Source organism: Sesamum indicum, linkage group LG8 (genome assembly GCF_026168435.1).
Source record: "Sesamum indicum cultivar Baizhima isolate 11 linkage group LG8, ASM2616843v1, whole genome shotgun sequence".
NCBI classification, from domain to species: Eukaryota; Viridiplantae; Streptophyta; class Magnoliopsida; order Lamiales; family Pedaliaceae; genus Sesamum; species Sesamum indicum.
This window is the reverse complement of record NC_142664.1, coordinates 1860755-1875211: the sequence shown is the minus strand read 5'-3', so window position 1 is coordinate 1875211 and position 14457 is coordinate 1860755. Positions and strand designations below refer to the sequence as shown.

At 39.7% G+C, this 14457-nt stretch overlaps 2 protein-coding genes across 2 annotated transcripts; one reads left to right on the top strand and one right to left on the bottom strand.

The window, feature by feature from the left end:
* Positions 1 to 6035: 6035 nt before the first annotated feature.
* LOC105167414 (protein transport protein sft2) lies at positions 6036 to 9845 on the top strand. The gene is made up of 4 exons (XM_011087120.3): positions 6036 to 6435; positions 8120 to 8387; positions 8505 to 8609; positions 9532 to 9845. Exons 1-4 carry the CDS (start codon positions 6245 to 6247, stop codon positions 9640 to 9642), a joined length of 675 nt encoding a protein of 224 aa, XP_011085422.2. The 5' UTR covers positions 6036 to 6244; the 3' UTR covers positions 9643 to 9845.
* On the bottom strand, positions 9723 to 14457 carry LOC105167415 (putative membrane protein At3g27390). Its single transcript, XM_011087121.3, has 10 exons — positions 14128 to 14457; positions 12894 to 13002; positions 12565 to 12757; positions 11991 to 12127; positions 11613 to 11901; positions 11320 to 11426; positions 11022 to 11178; positions 10747 to 10942; positions 10414 to 10654; positions 9723 to 10085 (listed from the first exon to the last, which is right to left on the bottom strand). The coding sequence occupies exons 1-10, from the start codon at positions 14219 to 14221 to the stop codon at positions 9857 to 9859; spliced, it is 1752 nt and encodes a 583-aa protein (XP_011085423.2). The 5' UTR covers positions 14222 to 14457; the 3' UTR covers positions 9723 to 9856.

Here is a 14457-nt window from a genome sequence, read left to right as displayed (position 1 = left end):
TTACGATTTGTTTAAAGTGACATAATACTGGGGGATGCTTTTTTTACCCTTCTTATGGGAGGTCTCTTTTAGCTTTTTTGGAGGATGTCTCCTTTATCCTACCTGTATTTGAGTACTTAGACATGGGGTTACTGCCTATAATATATATAATAAAATGTATTTATGCGAAAATAAATAAGAGAATCGTATGAGGGCTTGAAATGGGAGTCCTAGAGGCTCTTTTGATGATGGAGACCTGCATGAATTTTGATAGGGTTTAGTCCTATGTTGTTTTTGTGCCTCACCTCAAGAAATGCAATAAACCATACCTTTCAAAAGGGGTGCCCCCAACAGGAGAATGATGGTCTAACTTGTGATGTCTGCAGGGGGTAGACTTTTTAGAGGGAGCCCTTCCGGAGGGCTTACTGGAAGATGTTCTTCGGGAGAACATTTTCAGAGAGGGCCCTTCAGGACGACCTATTGAAGGGTGTCCTTTAGCAGGACATTTTTCGGGGCAATCCTTCGAAAGAACTTATTGGAGGGTGTCATTCAGGAAGACACTTTTAGAGAGCGTCCTTCAAGAGGATTTATTGGAGGATATCCATTAGGGGGACATGTTTAGTGGGGGTCTTTCAAGAGGACTTATTAGTGGGTTCTTTGAACGCGAAAGGGACGCCTTTCATCATGTATAATATTTCTTGAGGTTATACACATTCCAAGGACATGATAGTAAGCGTCCCTCAAGGTCTTCTAACTTATACGCTCCCCGTCCTATTACCCTTGTGACTTTAAAAAGCCCTTCCCAAGTAGAATGTGATTTTCCTACTGGTTTCAATGTGTCCGCCTTTTTAATACTAGACCTCCCACTTGGAAACTTCGTATTTTTACTCTCCTGTTGTGGGCATTAATCATGGTGTTCTTGTATCTCTAAATGCAGATGAAAGCTTTTTCTCTCAGCTCTTCAATAAGATCCAGACTTTTCTTTAATAATTCCGTATTATTTTCTTCAGAGAAATGCAAAATTCTGTGGGAGGGTACCCCCAATTCAGTTGGAATGATTGCCTCGGTTCCATAAACCATGATAAGGGACTTACTCCCGTAGTTCCTCGGGAGATTGTGCGATATACCCATAGGACACTAGTTAATTCTTCTGTCCAATTTCTACCAACTCGTTCTAATCGTTTCTTAATTCCTTGAACGATGATTCGATTTGTGACCACTACTTGCCCATTGGCTTGGGGATGTGCTACTGATGTGAATCTCTTTTTGATATATAGGCCTTTACACCAGTCTCGTACTCACTTATTTCTACCGCCCATTTTACCAATCGTCCTGATGTATCCAACTTACATAGTGTTTGTTTCAGAGGCATGTTAGTTTTTACTCCAATTGGATGCGAAAGAAAATATGGACATAGCCTTCTAGCAGTGATGACCAGTGCGACCGCCGTTTTTTCTATAGGGGTGTACCGCCCTTCCACTCCATTGAGCACTTTGATGATATAATAGATCAGTATTTTTTCCCATTATCTTCATGAATGAGGACAGAGCTGATCGCTTGGGGGGTGGCCGATAGATGCACATAAAGGGTATCTATCCCCTGGAGATGGTTTCACCAGTAGATGGAGTCCCGCTAAATATCGCTTGAGTTTTCAAAAGCTTGTCGACACGAATAGTCCCAGTCAAAATTTTCTGCAAGGTAGGCTTTTTTTCTGTTGATTTGGAGATGAAACAGCTAAGTGCTGCTACCCTCCCAATTAGCCTTTGTACTTTATTAATGTTGGAGGGTGTCTTCATGTCTAGAATAACCTTGATCTTGAGGGAGTTGGCCTCGATTCCTTTTTGGGTGACCATAAATCTTAGAAAACATCCTCCTTTCACTCCAAAGGCGCATTTTCCAGGATTGAGCTTTAGTCGGTAGTTTCTCAAAACAGAGAATGTCTCCTCTAAGTCTCATACGTGGTCCTTAGTCTCTCTGCTTTTTACTAGCATATCATCTACATACACCTCGATGTTTCTTCCAATTTAGAGACGAAACATTTTGTCCACCAAATGTTGATAGGTGCCTCCGGCGTTCTTTAGGCCAAATGGCATGGCATGTTATAGAATGTTCTAGCAGACGTGATAAAACTGACTCTTTTGCAATCTTCTGGAGCTAGCATTATTTGATGATATCTTTGAGATGCATCCATCATGCTTAACATTTCACATCCAGATATAGAGTCTACTAATTGACCGATTCGAGGTAGAGGATAAAAATCCTTAGGGCAAGCCTTGTTGAGGTCTTTGAAGTCAATACACATTCTCCATTTTCCTCCCGACTAGGGTATTAACACAACATTACTACTCAGGGAATTGTATTTCTTTGATGTGATTTGCTGCCAATAATTTGTCAACTTTAGCTTGGATTATTTTATCATTTTCAAACCCAAAGTGCCTTATTTTATTTCACCGACTTGATGCTTGGATCTATATTAAGGTGATGAGTTATGACATTAGGGTCGATCCCTTCTAAATCTTGGGGGGTCCATGCAAAGATGTCTGCATTGTGACGTAAGCATTAAATTATTTCTTCATGTGTTATATCCTCCATTTGAGAACCAATGTGTGTAAATTTCTCTACATCTTTAGGTACAAGTTCAACATTTTGTTAGTTCTTCTGTCGGTTGAACTTTGGGGAATGCTCCCTTGTTTTCTTTATTTTTTGTAGCTCCCTTCTCTCACTTGCTTGGGGATGCTTCCTTAGGCACTTCGTCCCTATTCTTTTTTGTCCTTTTTGTAAGCCTCCACGTAACACTTGAGAGATTGGAGGGGGTCTCCTTATACTTCTACACCTCCAGGCGTAGGGAACTTGATTTTCATGTGATAAGTGGAGATCACAGCTTGGAAGGCATTGAGGGTAGGTCACTCTAAATGACGTTGTAGGCTGATGGGGTATCCACTACTAAAAGTTTTAACAGGCAAATCTTCCGAGTGGCACCAGTACCTAAGGGGAGTGAAACCATGCCCCTAGGATGGACTACCTCTCTCGCGAATCCATATAGGGAGGTGTTCACTTTTTCCAGAGGGGTGTCCCCTAACTGCATCTGATTGTTGGCTTCCCTGAACAATATGTCTGCAGAACTTCCCGAATCTATAAAGATACGTCCCACTTCATAGTTGGCTAGCAACGGTGTGATGACTAGAGCATCATTACGAGAGCTCTTAGGACCTGGTTGTTCTGCCCTACCAAACTAGATGAGGGGGGGATCCTCCACCGTCCCGACATCCCATATCTCCTTTATAGTTATGTTGTGTGCTTCTCTGACCTGGGTCTTTTTAGCATGATGGGAGTCGCCTCCACTTGGGCCGCCTACAATCATTCGTATAGTTCCTTTTCGAGGAGGAGCATTAGTTTCAGCCTTCCCCCAAAGGTATTCCTATGTTCTTCATTCGGTAAAGACTTAGGATTGAAAATCTTTACTTCCTTCCCTTTGTCTGTTTCTTGTTTATGGTATGGTCTTGTTCCTCGGGCTTTTTCCCAACATACATATTCCTGCAGATATCCATTTTAGATGAGCCTCTCGATCTTATTCTTCAGATGCCGGTACTCTTCACTAGTATGACCACAATTATTATGGAAATGATAGAATTTGTCACACTTAAGATGTTGGGCCAGCACCCTCCATGATCTAGGGCAAGCTAGCAAGCCTTTTCCTTCGACCGCCATGAGAGCTTGGGTAATTAGTATCGCAGGGGGGGGGGTGTAAACTGCATTAACCCTTTGGAAAGGTACCTTATCGTCCCGAAAATCAGTCCAATGCTTCTTAAAAGGGGTCTCATCCCGAACTTCTTTCCTCTTCTCCTCATGATTCTCTTTCTTGGCAGCTTGGGCGTCCTCCATGTTGATATACCTGGCCGCACGGGCCAGGAGGACATCGAACTTGGAAATAGGTTTTTAACTAGTGACTTGAAGAAGCCTCCATCCAGGAGTCCCTGTAAGAAAGCACTGGCTTTCACCTCTTGAGTGGCGGAGGGTACCTCCAAGGCTGTAGCGTTGAATCTTTGTAGATACTCCTTCAATTGTTCATTGTCCTTTTGGCGTATGACAAAAAGGCTGAGCTCCGTCTTCTGAAACTTTTGACTGCTAGTGAATTGGTGTAGGAGAAAAGATCGGAATTCTTAAAAACTTCCTATTGCTCCAGCTGGCAATTGATTGAACCATTATTGCGCGGCCCTGGCGAAGGTGGTGATGAGAACGCGACATTTGATTCCGTCTATGTACCTATGTAAAAGAGCTGCATTCTCAAAACGTGGGAGATGTTTTTGAGGATCAGTCGTCCTATCATACTCAGTAATAGCGGGGGTACGACAATTCGTTGGGAGTTCGTCCGGCATCACCGCGTCCGTGAAGGGGACACCCTGCTGTTTGTCTTCCGGGGCCCCTGCTATCTGGTGTTGTACATCTTGGAGACCCTTTTGGAGGCATTCCAGTTGTGCTAACCATTGCCTGGGCTTCGCGACCACCAAGAGTTTTTGGGCCATACACATCAAACTTCAACAAGGGTAAAATAGTAATGTCCACTTCATCATCTAGGGGCTACATAATTTACCCTTAGGGGACGCATGTGTAATTTACCCCTAAAATTATGACAAAAAAATTCAAGATAGATAATTTACAATGCTATATAATTTTGTTCGGATGACATTGATTATATTATTTATTTTGCATAATAACTTATTTTTAAATGTGAAACGACATATATTTCCGTAAAATTTATAACATAGATTTCCCTCCTGCAAAAAAAGCAAAAGCCTTAATTCTCAAAAAATGATTTTTATTGAGCAAGTAATTTGGTGATGGAAAAAGACCGAAGGAGTGATGGAGTAAGAAGAAGGCATGGGGTGACAACGGAGGGAGAAAGGGGGGCAAGGCGAAGAAAATGAGAGACGGTGGGGGAAGAGGACAAGGGGGTTGATGGCGATCGAGGGAGGGGGCAACGGGAGAGGCGAAAAAAGGAAGAAGACGGGGGGAGTGTGTTAGCGGGAGAGAGAAAGGTGGGAAGGCATGGGAGGAAGGACAAAACCAACTTTTAAGTTCTTATCTTGATTTTGTTTTTGGGCCGATAACTCAACCTATCTTAAGAGGTGAGTTAAGTTATTTAAGTTCTAAATGACAATGGCAAAAACATACAAAAATAACTAAAGTTTGTTGAAAAATGAACAAAATCTTAAAGAAACGTTGGATCAAAGTTCAAAATGATTGAATTTCACAATAAATAATGGGCCATCATAATGATTCCGGTGAGAGAGATTAAATTCTCTTTGAAAATACGATTGCATTTATAAGTAGATAACCCAATAACTTTCAATTCACGTCTCTTATTTTATATCATAGTACTATAATTAATATATCGGGTTCATACAATCTTAATTTATATCATTAAAATCACAATTGTCTCATTGTAACAAATATTAATAAACCGCATCATAAATAATTTTTTAAAGGATTTTGAATAAATTTATTTAAAAGAGATTATAAGCTCATACGCTTTAAATATTTCTAAAATTGATTAAATATAAAAACATTTTATATTCACAATAAAATTTAAAAAAAATATATTTAGATAAGAACTTCTAAATGTTCTTACCTTTTCTCAAACAGTTTCTAATTTCGTTGTAGTTTATAATTTTTTTCTTTTTTTTAAAAAGAATTATCAAATATTTTACAATATTTTATAGGGTAAATTATATTTTGTCATTCAAACTATACTCGTTTTTACACTTTGGTATGTAAACTTTTTCTTTTCAACTTTACGAAATTTTGCACTTTATCTTTTATAATTATTTTTTTTTATCGAGTTTTTTGCAAAAAAAAAATATATAATATTTAAGGGTTATGTGATGTGATATTTTAACAACATGTGATATTTTTTTGAATAAAAAGAATTAGCAAAAAAATATATGATAAAATACAAAATTAGCAAAATTGAAATGGTTAGTTGAAACAACAAAAAAAATTAGATATTAAAGTATAAAAACGAAAATAGTTAGAAAATGAGAAATCTACTGATCCTATAGAAAAAGATTAAAAGGAAAAGAAGAAGACTGTGGCGGAGACGCAATCAGATGTTCACACCACTCCCATTTTTTAGACCGCCGCAGCCATTGTTCCTCCGCGGTCCCTATTACACCGGTCACGCACTGGACACGGGCGATCTTTTTCGCTCTGTTCTCTCTTTTGTGATTTCCGAGATTAGCAGGGGCCGGAACAGATAATAGTCAGTATGCATAAGACAGCGCAGGCGTGGTTCTCGGGCGGACCTAGCAGCGATCTCGACAAGACCTCGTCCTCTCTGCTCGCCGACTGGAACGCTTACGCTGCTTCTTCCAATGCCGCCGACGGCGATTCCTCCTCCTTCGATCTGGAAGCCGCCGTTCGGACAGCCAACGACAAGGTCACGTCTACATTCGGCGTGTGAGTATGAATCGAAAACACCTACGGAAAATCCTCTTTCCTGCATCCCCCCCCCCCTCGCAATCCCGAGCTAGTCCTAGTGTTTGGATTTGATTTTCTGCTGATGCTTGATTATAAAGAATTTCTTTTTCGGTTTCAGATTATGCGCAAATTTTACTTTTGCACTAACCTTAAAGTCATAGCATATTTCCAATATGCAAATCCAATACATCACCCTACCGTAGTCGACTTGATGCGATAATATTTTCATTAATAACTGTCAAAAGAACTCCATACCTGCTGTTTCTGCAACCGCAGTCAAACGAGCTGCATGGTGCACATATTCCACCCTTCTCTGCTTTGAATTAACTGATACATTTGGTAGACAATTGTAATTATCTGCGGGCACATGCGGGATGGTGTATTTATTTCCTTTCCTGCTGAGATTTGTGTGGTCTTCCTAGTAGCTTTGTATGGTCTTATAGTTTTCTAAGTTTGGTGAGTTTGACAATTTAAGAGATTATGCTGAAGCTCCAGATGTTTAAGATGCCAGCACAAATTTATGTCTTGTGGCCAAAAAATGTGCAATCCATTTCTAAAATATATTAGTCGTATATGCTCAAGGAATACAAAATTTCCTGTGAAGACCCCCCGCCTACCTCCTTTTATTGTAGCTGGTAAATGAATGGAATAAGCACATCCCAACCTCTTCCAGAGGCTTGCTATCTTCAAAGACAAGGCAAAAGCGCGAACAACTAAGTTAATTTGAAGTCTCCCACTCTTCAAAATCTAAATAGACCTAGCTACCTTTGCCTACTGATGAGGGTATGAGACACTTGTCTACTGCCACCATGAAGATGGATATTAGTGATTTTCAATTTGTTCTTTACCATACAGACATATCAAATAGACATTTGCAGCTTCTAATTACTCGCTCACATGTTTCCTACAGAAATTGGAGAAATGTTTTTAAAATATCAAATTTTATGAGAATATCAAGGATTTAAATGTTATGAAAATATCAAGGGTTTATAGAAATGACATTTTGATGTGTCTCTACATCTTACACTTGTGCTGATTCTTCAGAGTTGAAGTAACATAGCAGATGGTTTAGTATCATAGCTGAGTAGCTTTACCACAAGCTACCTTGTTGGTATATGTCACCATTCAACTATTCTGTTGTTTGCTCTTCTCTTCCCATAGAGTTCCATTCATATGGTTATATGAGATGTTTTATAGTAGTAAATCTTCCACTAAACTGTGAGATGCTTGACTGTGATATGCAATTGGAAAGTTCAGGTCTTCGGTCTTAAAGATATGGAATATATGGCTTGTCCAGAATCATATATGTTCTTGATTTAAGTAGAGTTTCGTACTTTGAGCCTCATATGTGCTTAGTCTGTTTCAGTTGGCCTTGCAGCTAAACTGGCACTTATTTCACACTGTCTACACCCACATCATCACTGGATTTCTGCAGAAGTTTTGTTGTCTGTGCCAGAAACTGGAGGCAAAAGTTAGTTAATATATTCTGATTGAAGCCGCAAGAGGCAAGAAGTTATGTTCTATTTGACGTTATGGCATTATCCCCCATGTTGACGAGAAACATTTTGCCATAAGTGGTGCTAAAACATATTTGATTATCCTGAAAGTTTCTCCTATGTGTCAACCTGTTTCAACTCTCCTTTTTTCTCTTTTTCTGGAACAGGGTTTCCAAAGGAGTGAAGGAATTACCTGGAAGCTTCAACTCTGCGACAAGTAGTGTCCCTTCCGGAAAGTCTCTTATGTACTTTGGAATCTTCCTCGCTTCTGGGGTCTTCTTTATCTTCATTGCATTCACTATATTCCTTCCTGTAATGGTTCTAAAACCACAGAAGTTTGCAATCTGCTTCACTATCGGTTGTGCCTTCATAGTTGGTTCGTTCTTTGCTCTAAAAGGTCCAAGAAGTCAGCTTAGCCACATGTTATCAAAAGAGGTATTTTGCTTTAGAGACCTCTGTTGTTATCTTTCCAGGATCTAATAAATAGTATTTCTTTCTTTGAGTTCACTTTCCATGCTCTTCACTAACTTGTTTCATTTTTCTTTCATACAGAGACTCCCCTTCACATTTGGATTTATTGGCAGCATGGCCAGTACAATTTATGTATCCATGGTCCTTCACAGTTACATTCTTTCGGTTATTTTCTCTGTGTTACAGGTATCAACTGTTTTCTGTCATTATAATCTTTGTTATTCCTGAGCTCATCCTGTTATTTTCCTTATTCCTCATTTATCATCTTTTACATGAGTAGCGCACAGTTTGATAATAGGAATGACCTCACACCACCCAGTCAGACTGTAATCTTGGTATCATAGATAAATGCTCACCACGTATAATGTAACAGTTGACAACTGATTTTAGGACTTGCCCATATGTCACATTATGGTGTTTCCTAGTACTAAATCATACATTTCTTGCACAAATTTTCTCCCTACTGCCTGTCAGTTTCTTATTTGGAAGTACTCTCATCCCGATGTTAGGAAGTGTTTTAAAATTACCGTCCAATGGGCAGTTTTACAGCTCCATGCTGCTTTATTGTACTTCAGACACCAGGACCCCCTGGTTCATAGCCACCTCTATCACAGATTTGATTGAGCAGATCTCCGCCTCCGCTGAAACTGTTGCACGTATGCCAGTTTAAACCTTTTAGTATGTCCATCTATGGTCCTTCATCTCAGCTGCTGCTTTTAAACTTTTTATTAAGCATGTCCACTTCCTCTAATCAGCATGCAACATGTTTTTCCTTGCACTCTCTGCGTTTCACGAACGCTTTGGCTTAACATAATGGCTTTCATAGGGTTCTGTGAGGTGGTTAAAGAGGTGCAGTCTTTTTACCTAGGCTTTAGCACTATATCATGAGCCCAGGGATGTATAGATTAAATTAGCATTTTGCACAAGACTGTAGGTCACAGCAAGAGGCCCCTAATAAGAGTATGGTAAAGGACAAAATTGGGAGAAACACAATAAAACCATGAAACTGTGATCTAAAACAACCTTTATAACGAATGTCACTTTGTTTCTTGTTACTGAATTTTATTTCTTAAATTTTGATATCTTTACCCCTGTTATGTATTTTTAGGTCCTCGCTCTATCGTACTATGCCATCTCCTACTTTCCTGGAGGGTCAGCTGGGCTGAAGTTTCTCTCCTCAACTCTTGCTTCTTCCGTGCTCAGATGTTTTGGAAGATGACAACACATTTGCTATTTACTACAAATTCTTCTCTGTAAAGCCTACATCGCACTCTTACTAACAGACATTAGGGCTGCATAGACATCAACGCTCTTGAGATGCTGGTTTGATTTAACTGCTCAGCTATACTATTGTGCAGCAGTGATCTTTATTCTCAAGATACATCAATCACTGAAATAAAAAGACTAGATTCATTTACACAAGGATCCATTAGTCATACCATCACTCCAACATCACTGGTACTCTGGTCATGATCCTCCGCAGCTGTATCTCTATGTTTTCTACCTCTTCCAAAGAGGTGTCTGCCAGATTTTGAGGTACCGGCAACATGCTTATCCAGGAGACCCGTCTGGATTGCTTCCACGTACAACACCTTCACAAGGTTCTTGAAACGCCGTCTGAATGTTGGTAGTCTGGACATGGAACCAACTATTCCTTGCAGCCTGTTAAGTAAAAGGCAAGTCTCATCATACTTGTTTATAAGCTTTAAACAATATACATCACCTAGCGTTAGCAAAAGCCCTAGAGGAGAAAAATTTTAGTTTATCCAACGGACAAGTTTCTCTTTTTCGTCATAGTTCTCATATCAAATTGTTAAAAGTATGAATTTCTAGTTCATATAACTAAGATATGGGGCCAAAAGATTATAAAGATAAGGCCTGCACTATAAAGTAAATATTGTTATACAGATAAGCAGGCGCAAAAACTGCTTACAGTAAAAGAGGAAATGAAGAGCATCAGTGAAATGAACACCATAATGCTTTTACTAACCTCCTAATTACAGCTTGCAATTGTGCTCTTCTGACTTTGTCGCCTGATGGGAATCCAGTGTCGTCCCAGTCTTCCGGTCTATTGTTTTCACAAGCTATAACCACCTTTTTCAGGCAAATTTCCTCGTTCTCTTCTAGTTGTAATCCCTTTATTTGCTCCTTCATGGTAAAGAGTGGCCCGATGAACCACTCGAATGCTCTGTCCCTTGGCAGGTTGAGTTTAGTTAACTCCACTTGATCAGCTACAATGTTGACATTAAGATGTTCCATTTTATACGAGCCCGACAGAAACCAACAAAATGGATAACATGGGTCGCAAGGGGTAAGAACTTACAGATGATCAGACCCGAAGAACCAGACTTTGCTGATCTCAGAAGGCACTGCAAAATGGACCAAGCAGGGAGCTTGATACCCAGCTTCTTGCAGTCCCCCTTGACGATACAGTCCTGAATATCTTTAACATTTATCAACCCTTCTTGAACGAGTGTTTTACCATCCACCTCACACGACTTGAAGAGCCAATCCCATACCTGAAATAATTCGGCAATGAAATCTCACTTCCAAAAGAGAAGTAGACTCTTACATATTGAGTGCCTGGAAACCACACACCTGCATTGGCGTATATTGTTGAATAGCTTGCTTTAGCGTTCTCGATCCTTGCGAAACCAGCTTCGAACTCCATGAACCTTCCCTGTCATTTTTTATATCAAGTGACCTCCGTTTCTCCAGCCCGCTGCAAGGTTTCATGTTTCTACGGTACTGAGGCCTGGCTGTCAGAAGGATCCACTGAATCAGAGTTGCTGTGCATAATCAAGATGCGAACAGAAAAACTAGCAGAGGTTGAGAGCAATGCACGACTCCCATATTCTTCCCTAGTAACAATTTAGAATCTTAGTCTAAATGATACCTGGGAAAGCATGAGCCTTCCGTTAAATAAAGCAAATCATTTGCGTACTCATCAAACAATGAAATCACAGCAATAATGTACGCAAATCCCATCTGAAGAGAATCTTCCTGGATTCACACGTATCAAAACACTCATAAGTTTCATAATTCATAGTCCCAAAGAAAAGGACAGTCGAAAGAAACATTATTTTCCAAGTTCGGAGAAGTTATCATCACTTCCCTTTAATTTCTTTCCCGCTGTTGGTGTGGTTGGTGTTGGACGAGGTGAGAAATAATGAGGAGACAACTATACACCTGATAAACGATGAGTCCAGCGTAAAGGCCAAGGAAAAAGCTGGAGAGAAAAGCAGCCAACACAGCTCCTATCACCGCCAGAGGCCATAAAATGATTGCCAAACCAGCAAATGGCACACATACTGTTTCCAGAAACGGACCTTCCCGGCCAACCAAATCCTCTAAAAGCCTCTTCCATCCCCTGAACAACATGTACGGGCTTTTCCAAAGAGCTACTCCTGTGATGAAAGGGACATCTACAGGGATAGCAAGAACAGAAACCAAGACACAGGCAGGGAGCTTCGACAACCTGAAAGATAAATACAAGAAGAATCTCTGTAACCAAAAATTTAGTCTATAATTCACCGAACATTTTCCTATGAGTAGTGAGTTTCTCACTTTATGTCGATAGGTTTCTCATCTTCGTGCACCTCCTCACTCAGTTCATCCATGTAGGAGAAGTAAGAGTGGAAGCAGAAATCTGTAAAATCCCGAACTGCTGTACAGCTACCTTTAAGAGTGGAGCAGCAACCATCCTGATAAGTTTTAAGCAATGTTTTAAGAAAATAATTAGAGAAAGATACCGATGACCTATATATTCCCTCTTACATTGAGCTTTCAACTTCCTATAGTATAAACAAAAGGTTTGATACAAGTGAAGAGCTATGTATAAACACTCATTGTGGGCTACTGGTGAAACTAAATTAACAATGTCGATACTGTAAATGGAGATTGAAAACATGGTGTCTGGAGACCATATCTTAAAACTAGCTTGTTTTTGCAACCTAGTTGACGAAGCTGTCCTAACAAATGCTAGCGGCTCTACACAAGATCATCATGTAAACTGCAGTTTTATCATAGAAACATGGGAAATTTCCCTAAGGATACATTAAACTGAAACCTCTATATATGGTGCTATCTCATCAAAACAAGACCTTATGAGGAAAGGGACATCAGAGCAAACGGGACTCACCGAAAAACAGTGAAACCATTTGTCGGTCACATTTTCTCCAACAGCCTCAAATGTTGCAATCAAGGGAGCAAAAAAGCCGTACCCTATCCCACCAAGGACACTTCCAATTATTGCAATGACAGGCCAAAGGATCAATGGTACGGGCAACGAAAACAATGCAAGTATCTTCAAGATCCAGCCAAGCCTCCTGCTTCTGTTCCCGAAGCAGAAGACATCACCAATGCATTAATTCCAAAAGTCGAAAAATATATATATATATATACACTAACATTTGCATGTCAAGCATGGATGCAAAATCTAAAAGCATAACCACCATGAGTAAAGCTTACTTTGCCACACAGTAGTAAGTCCAGAGGAAATGTGCAGGCCAAAGGCCTACCACAACTGCTGAGTTTCCGATAGCTATGATGGCTAAGGCAACTGGACATATTATAAACCCTGCACAAGCACCGAGCCATGATAATGTACTAAAAGTAATATCTACTACACACTACCTAACTATACCAAAAATTAAGTTACATGATGAAGGAAAATAACCCCTAGCACTTGCAATAGAATTTTTTGAGTATATGTTGCTCCCACATAACAGCCAAGCAAACACATCTTATGAATTTAAGAGATTACATTAGAACTGAAGTTGCATAGTCATAGCTGACACTCGGATAGCAAGATCAGATTCCTTCTACCCCTTCTTCCTAATTGAATTTCACATACTAATACCAGAACCTTTTCTCCTAGTTATTAACTTTGTGTTTGCGTATCTTCCTTGTGAGCTTCCAAATGAATCGAAAAAAACAAACAGCTGCAACTGCCTGGTGATGGTGCCTTTGAGTGATAAGACAGTATGTGTCTTCTGGCAAATGAACGTGCATTCTTTTGAGACTGCAGATTGTCCTACCTCTCCTCTGTCTTAGAACACAAGCCTCTATTCAGGCCACAAACGAATACTATGACGACACTGTCCGACGACTTAGTAACTAACTAAAGTAGGTCCTCCGTAGAACATGATCAGGGACTGGGAAGGATGGAGCCAAAATTCTCAGGCTGTGCTTGCTTGCTATGTCTTCCATAGAATATTTCATCCCATCCCATCTTATGAAATATTTTTCAACCTCAAATGCGATTGCTTGTGATAAGTTTTTCAAGACATATCTCAAATACATTTCACGTCTAATCACATGGCCAAATAAAATTCTCATTTCAACTCATTTTTTCGGTGATTGAGATGAGATGACATCGCAAGCAATTACGGCCATAATCATTCTTGGGGAAGAGCCAAGGCGATATAAATATTTCATGCAAGAGCATAATTTTCAAGTTTAAAGGAATTCTCATGATCTCTTATCTCAATCAATCTTTTGATGAAAACATATATAAAAAGAACCATTCTTGTGACTATGAAAAACCCCAGGTGCACTGTTTAATACACAATAAGCAAAGCAAGCAACATGAACCATCAACAAAACATATGTCTTTCCCCAGTCTCTGCATTTCTTGACCCAAACAGCTAGCACTGAAAAGAAGCACAAAATGGTAAAGAAATGATGGGAAATGTATGTATACCTTTGAGAAGGCCAAGTATGAAGAGCAAGAAGAAGAAGGGCAAGAAAGAGATAAAGCTCCAGAACTTGGGCACAAACCCCACAGGGACCTCCATCAATGGGATGCTCTAATGGAGTCAAATACTCAGCACAAAAACAGTATATGTATATATACAACTCCACAACCAATAATCGAAGAAGATAAAAACCAGCAGCAGCAGCAGCAAGTGGGTTTAGGGGGAGGAGTTTCTTTATCCAACTGTATGTATCTGGTATACCAGATTTCTGATTTGATGGATTGAATATACATACATACATGATGATGATGATATTTATATGTAACATGGAAAAA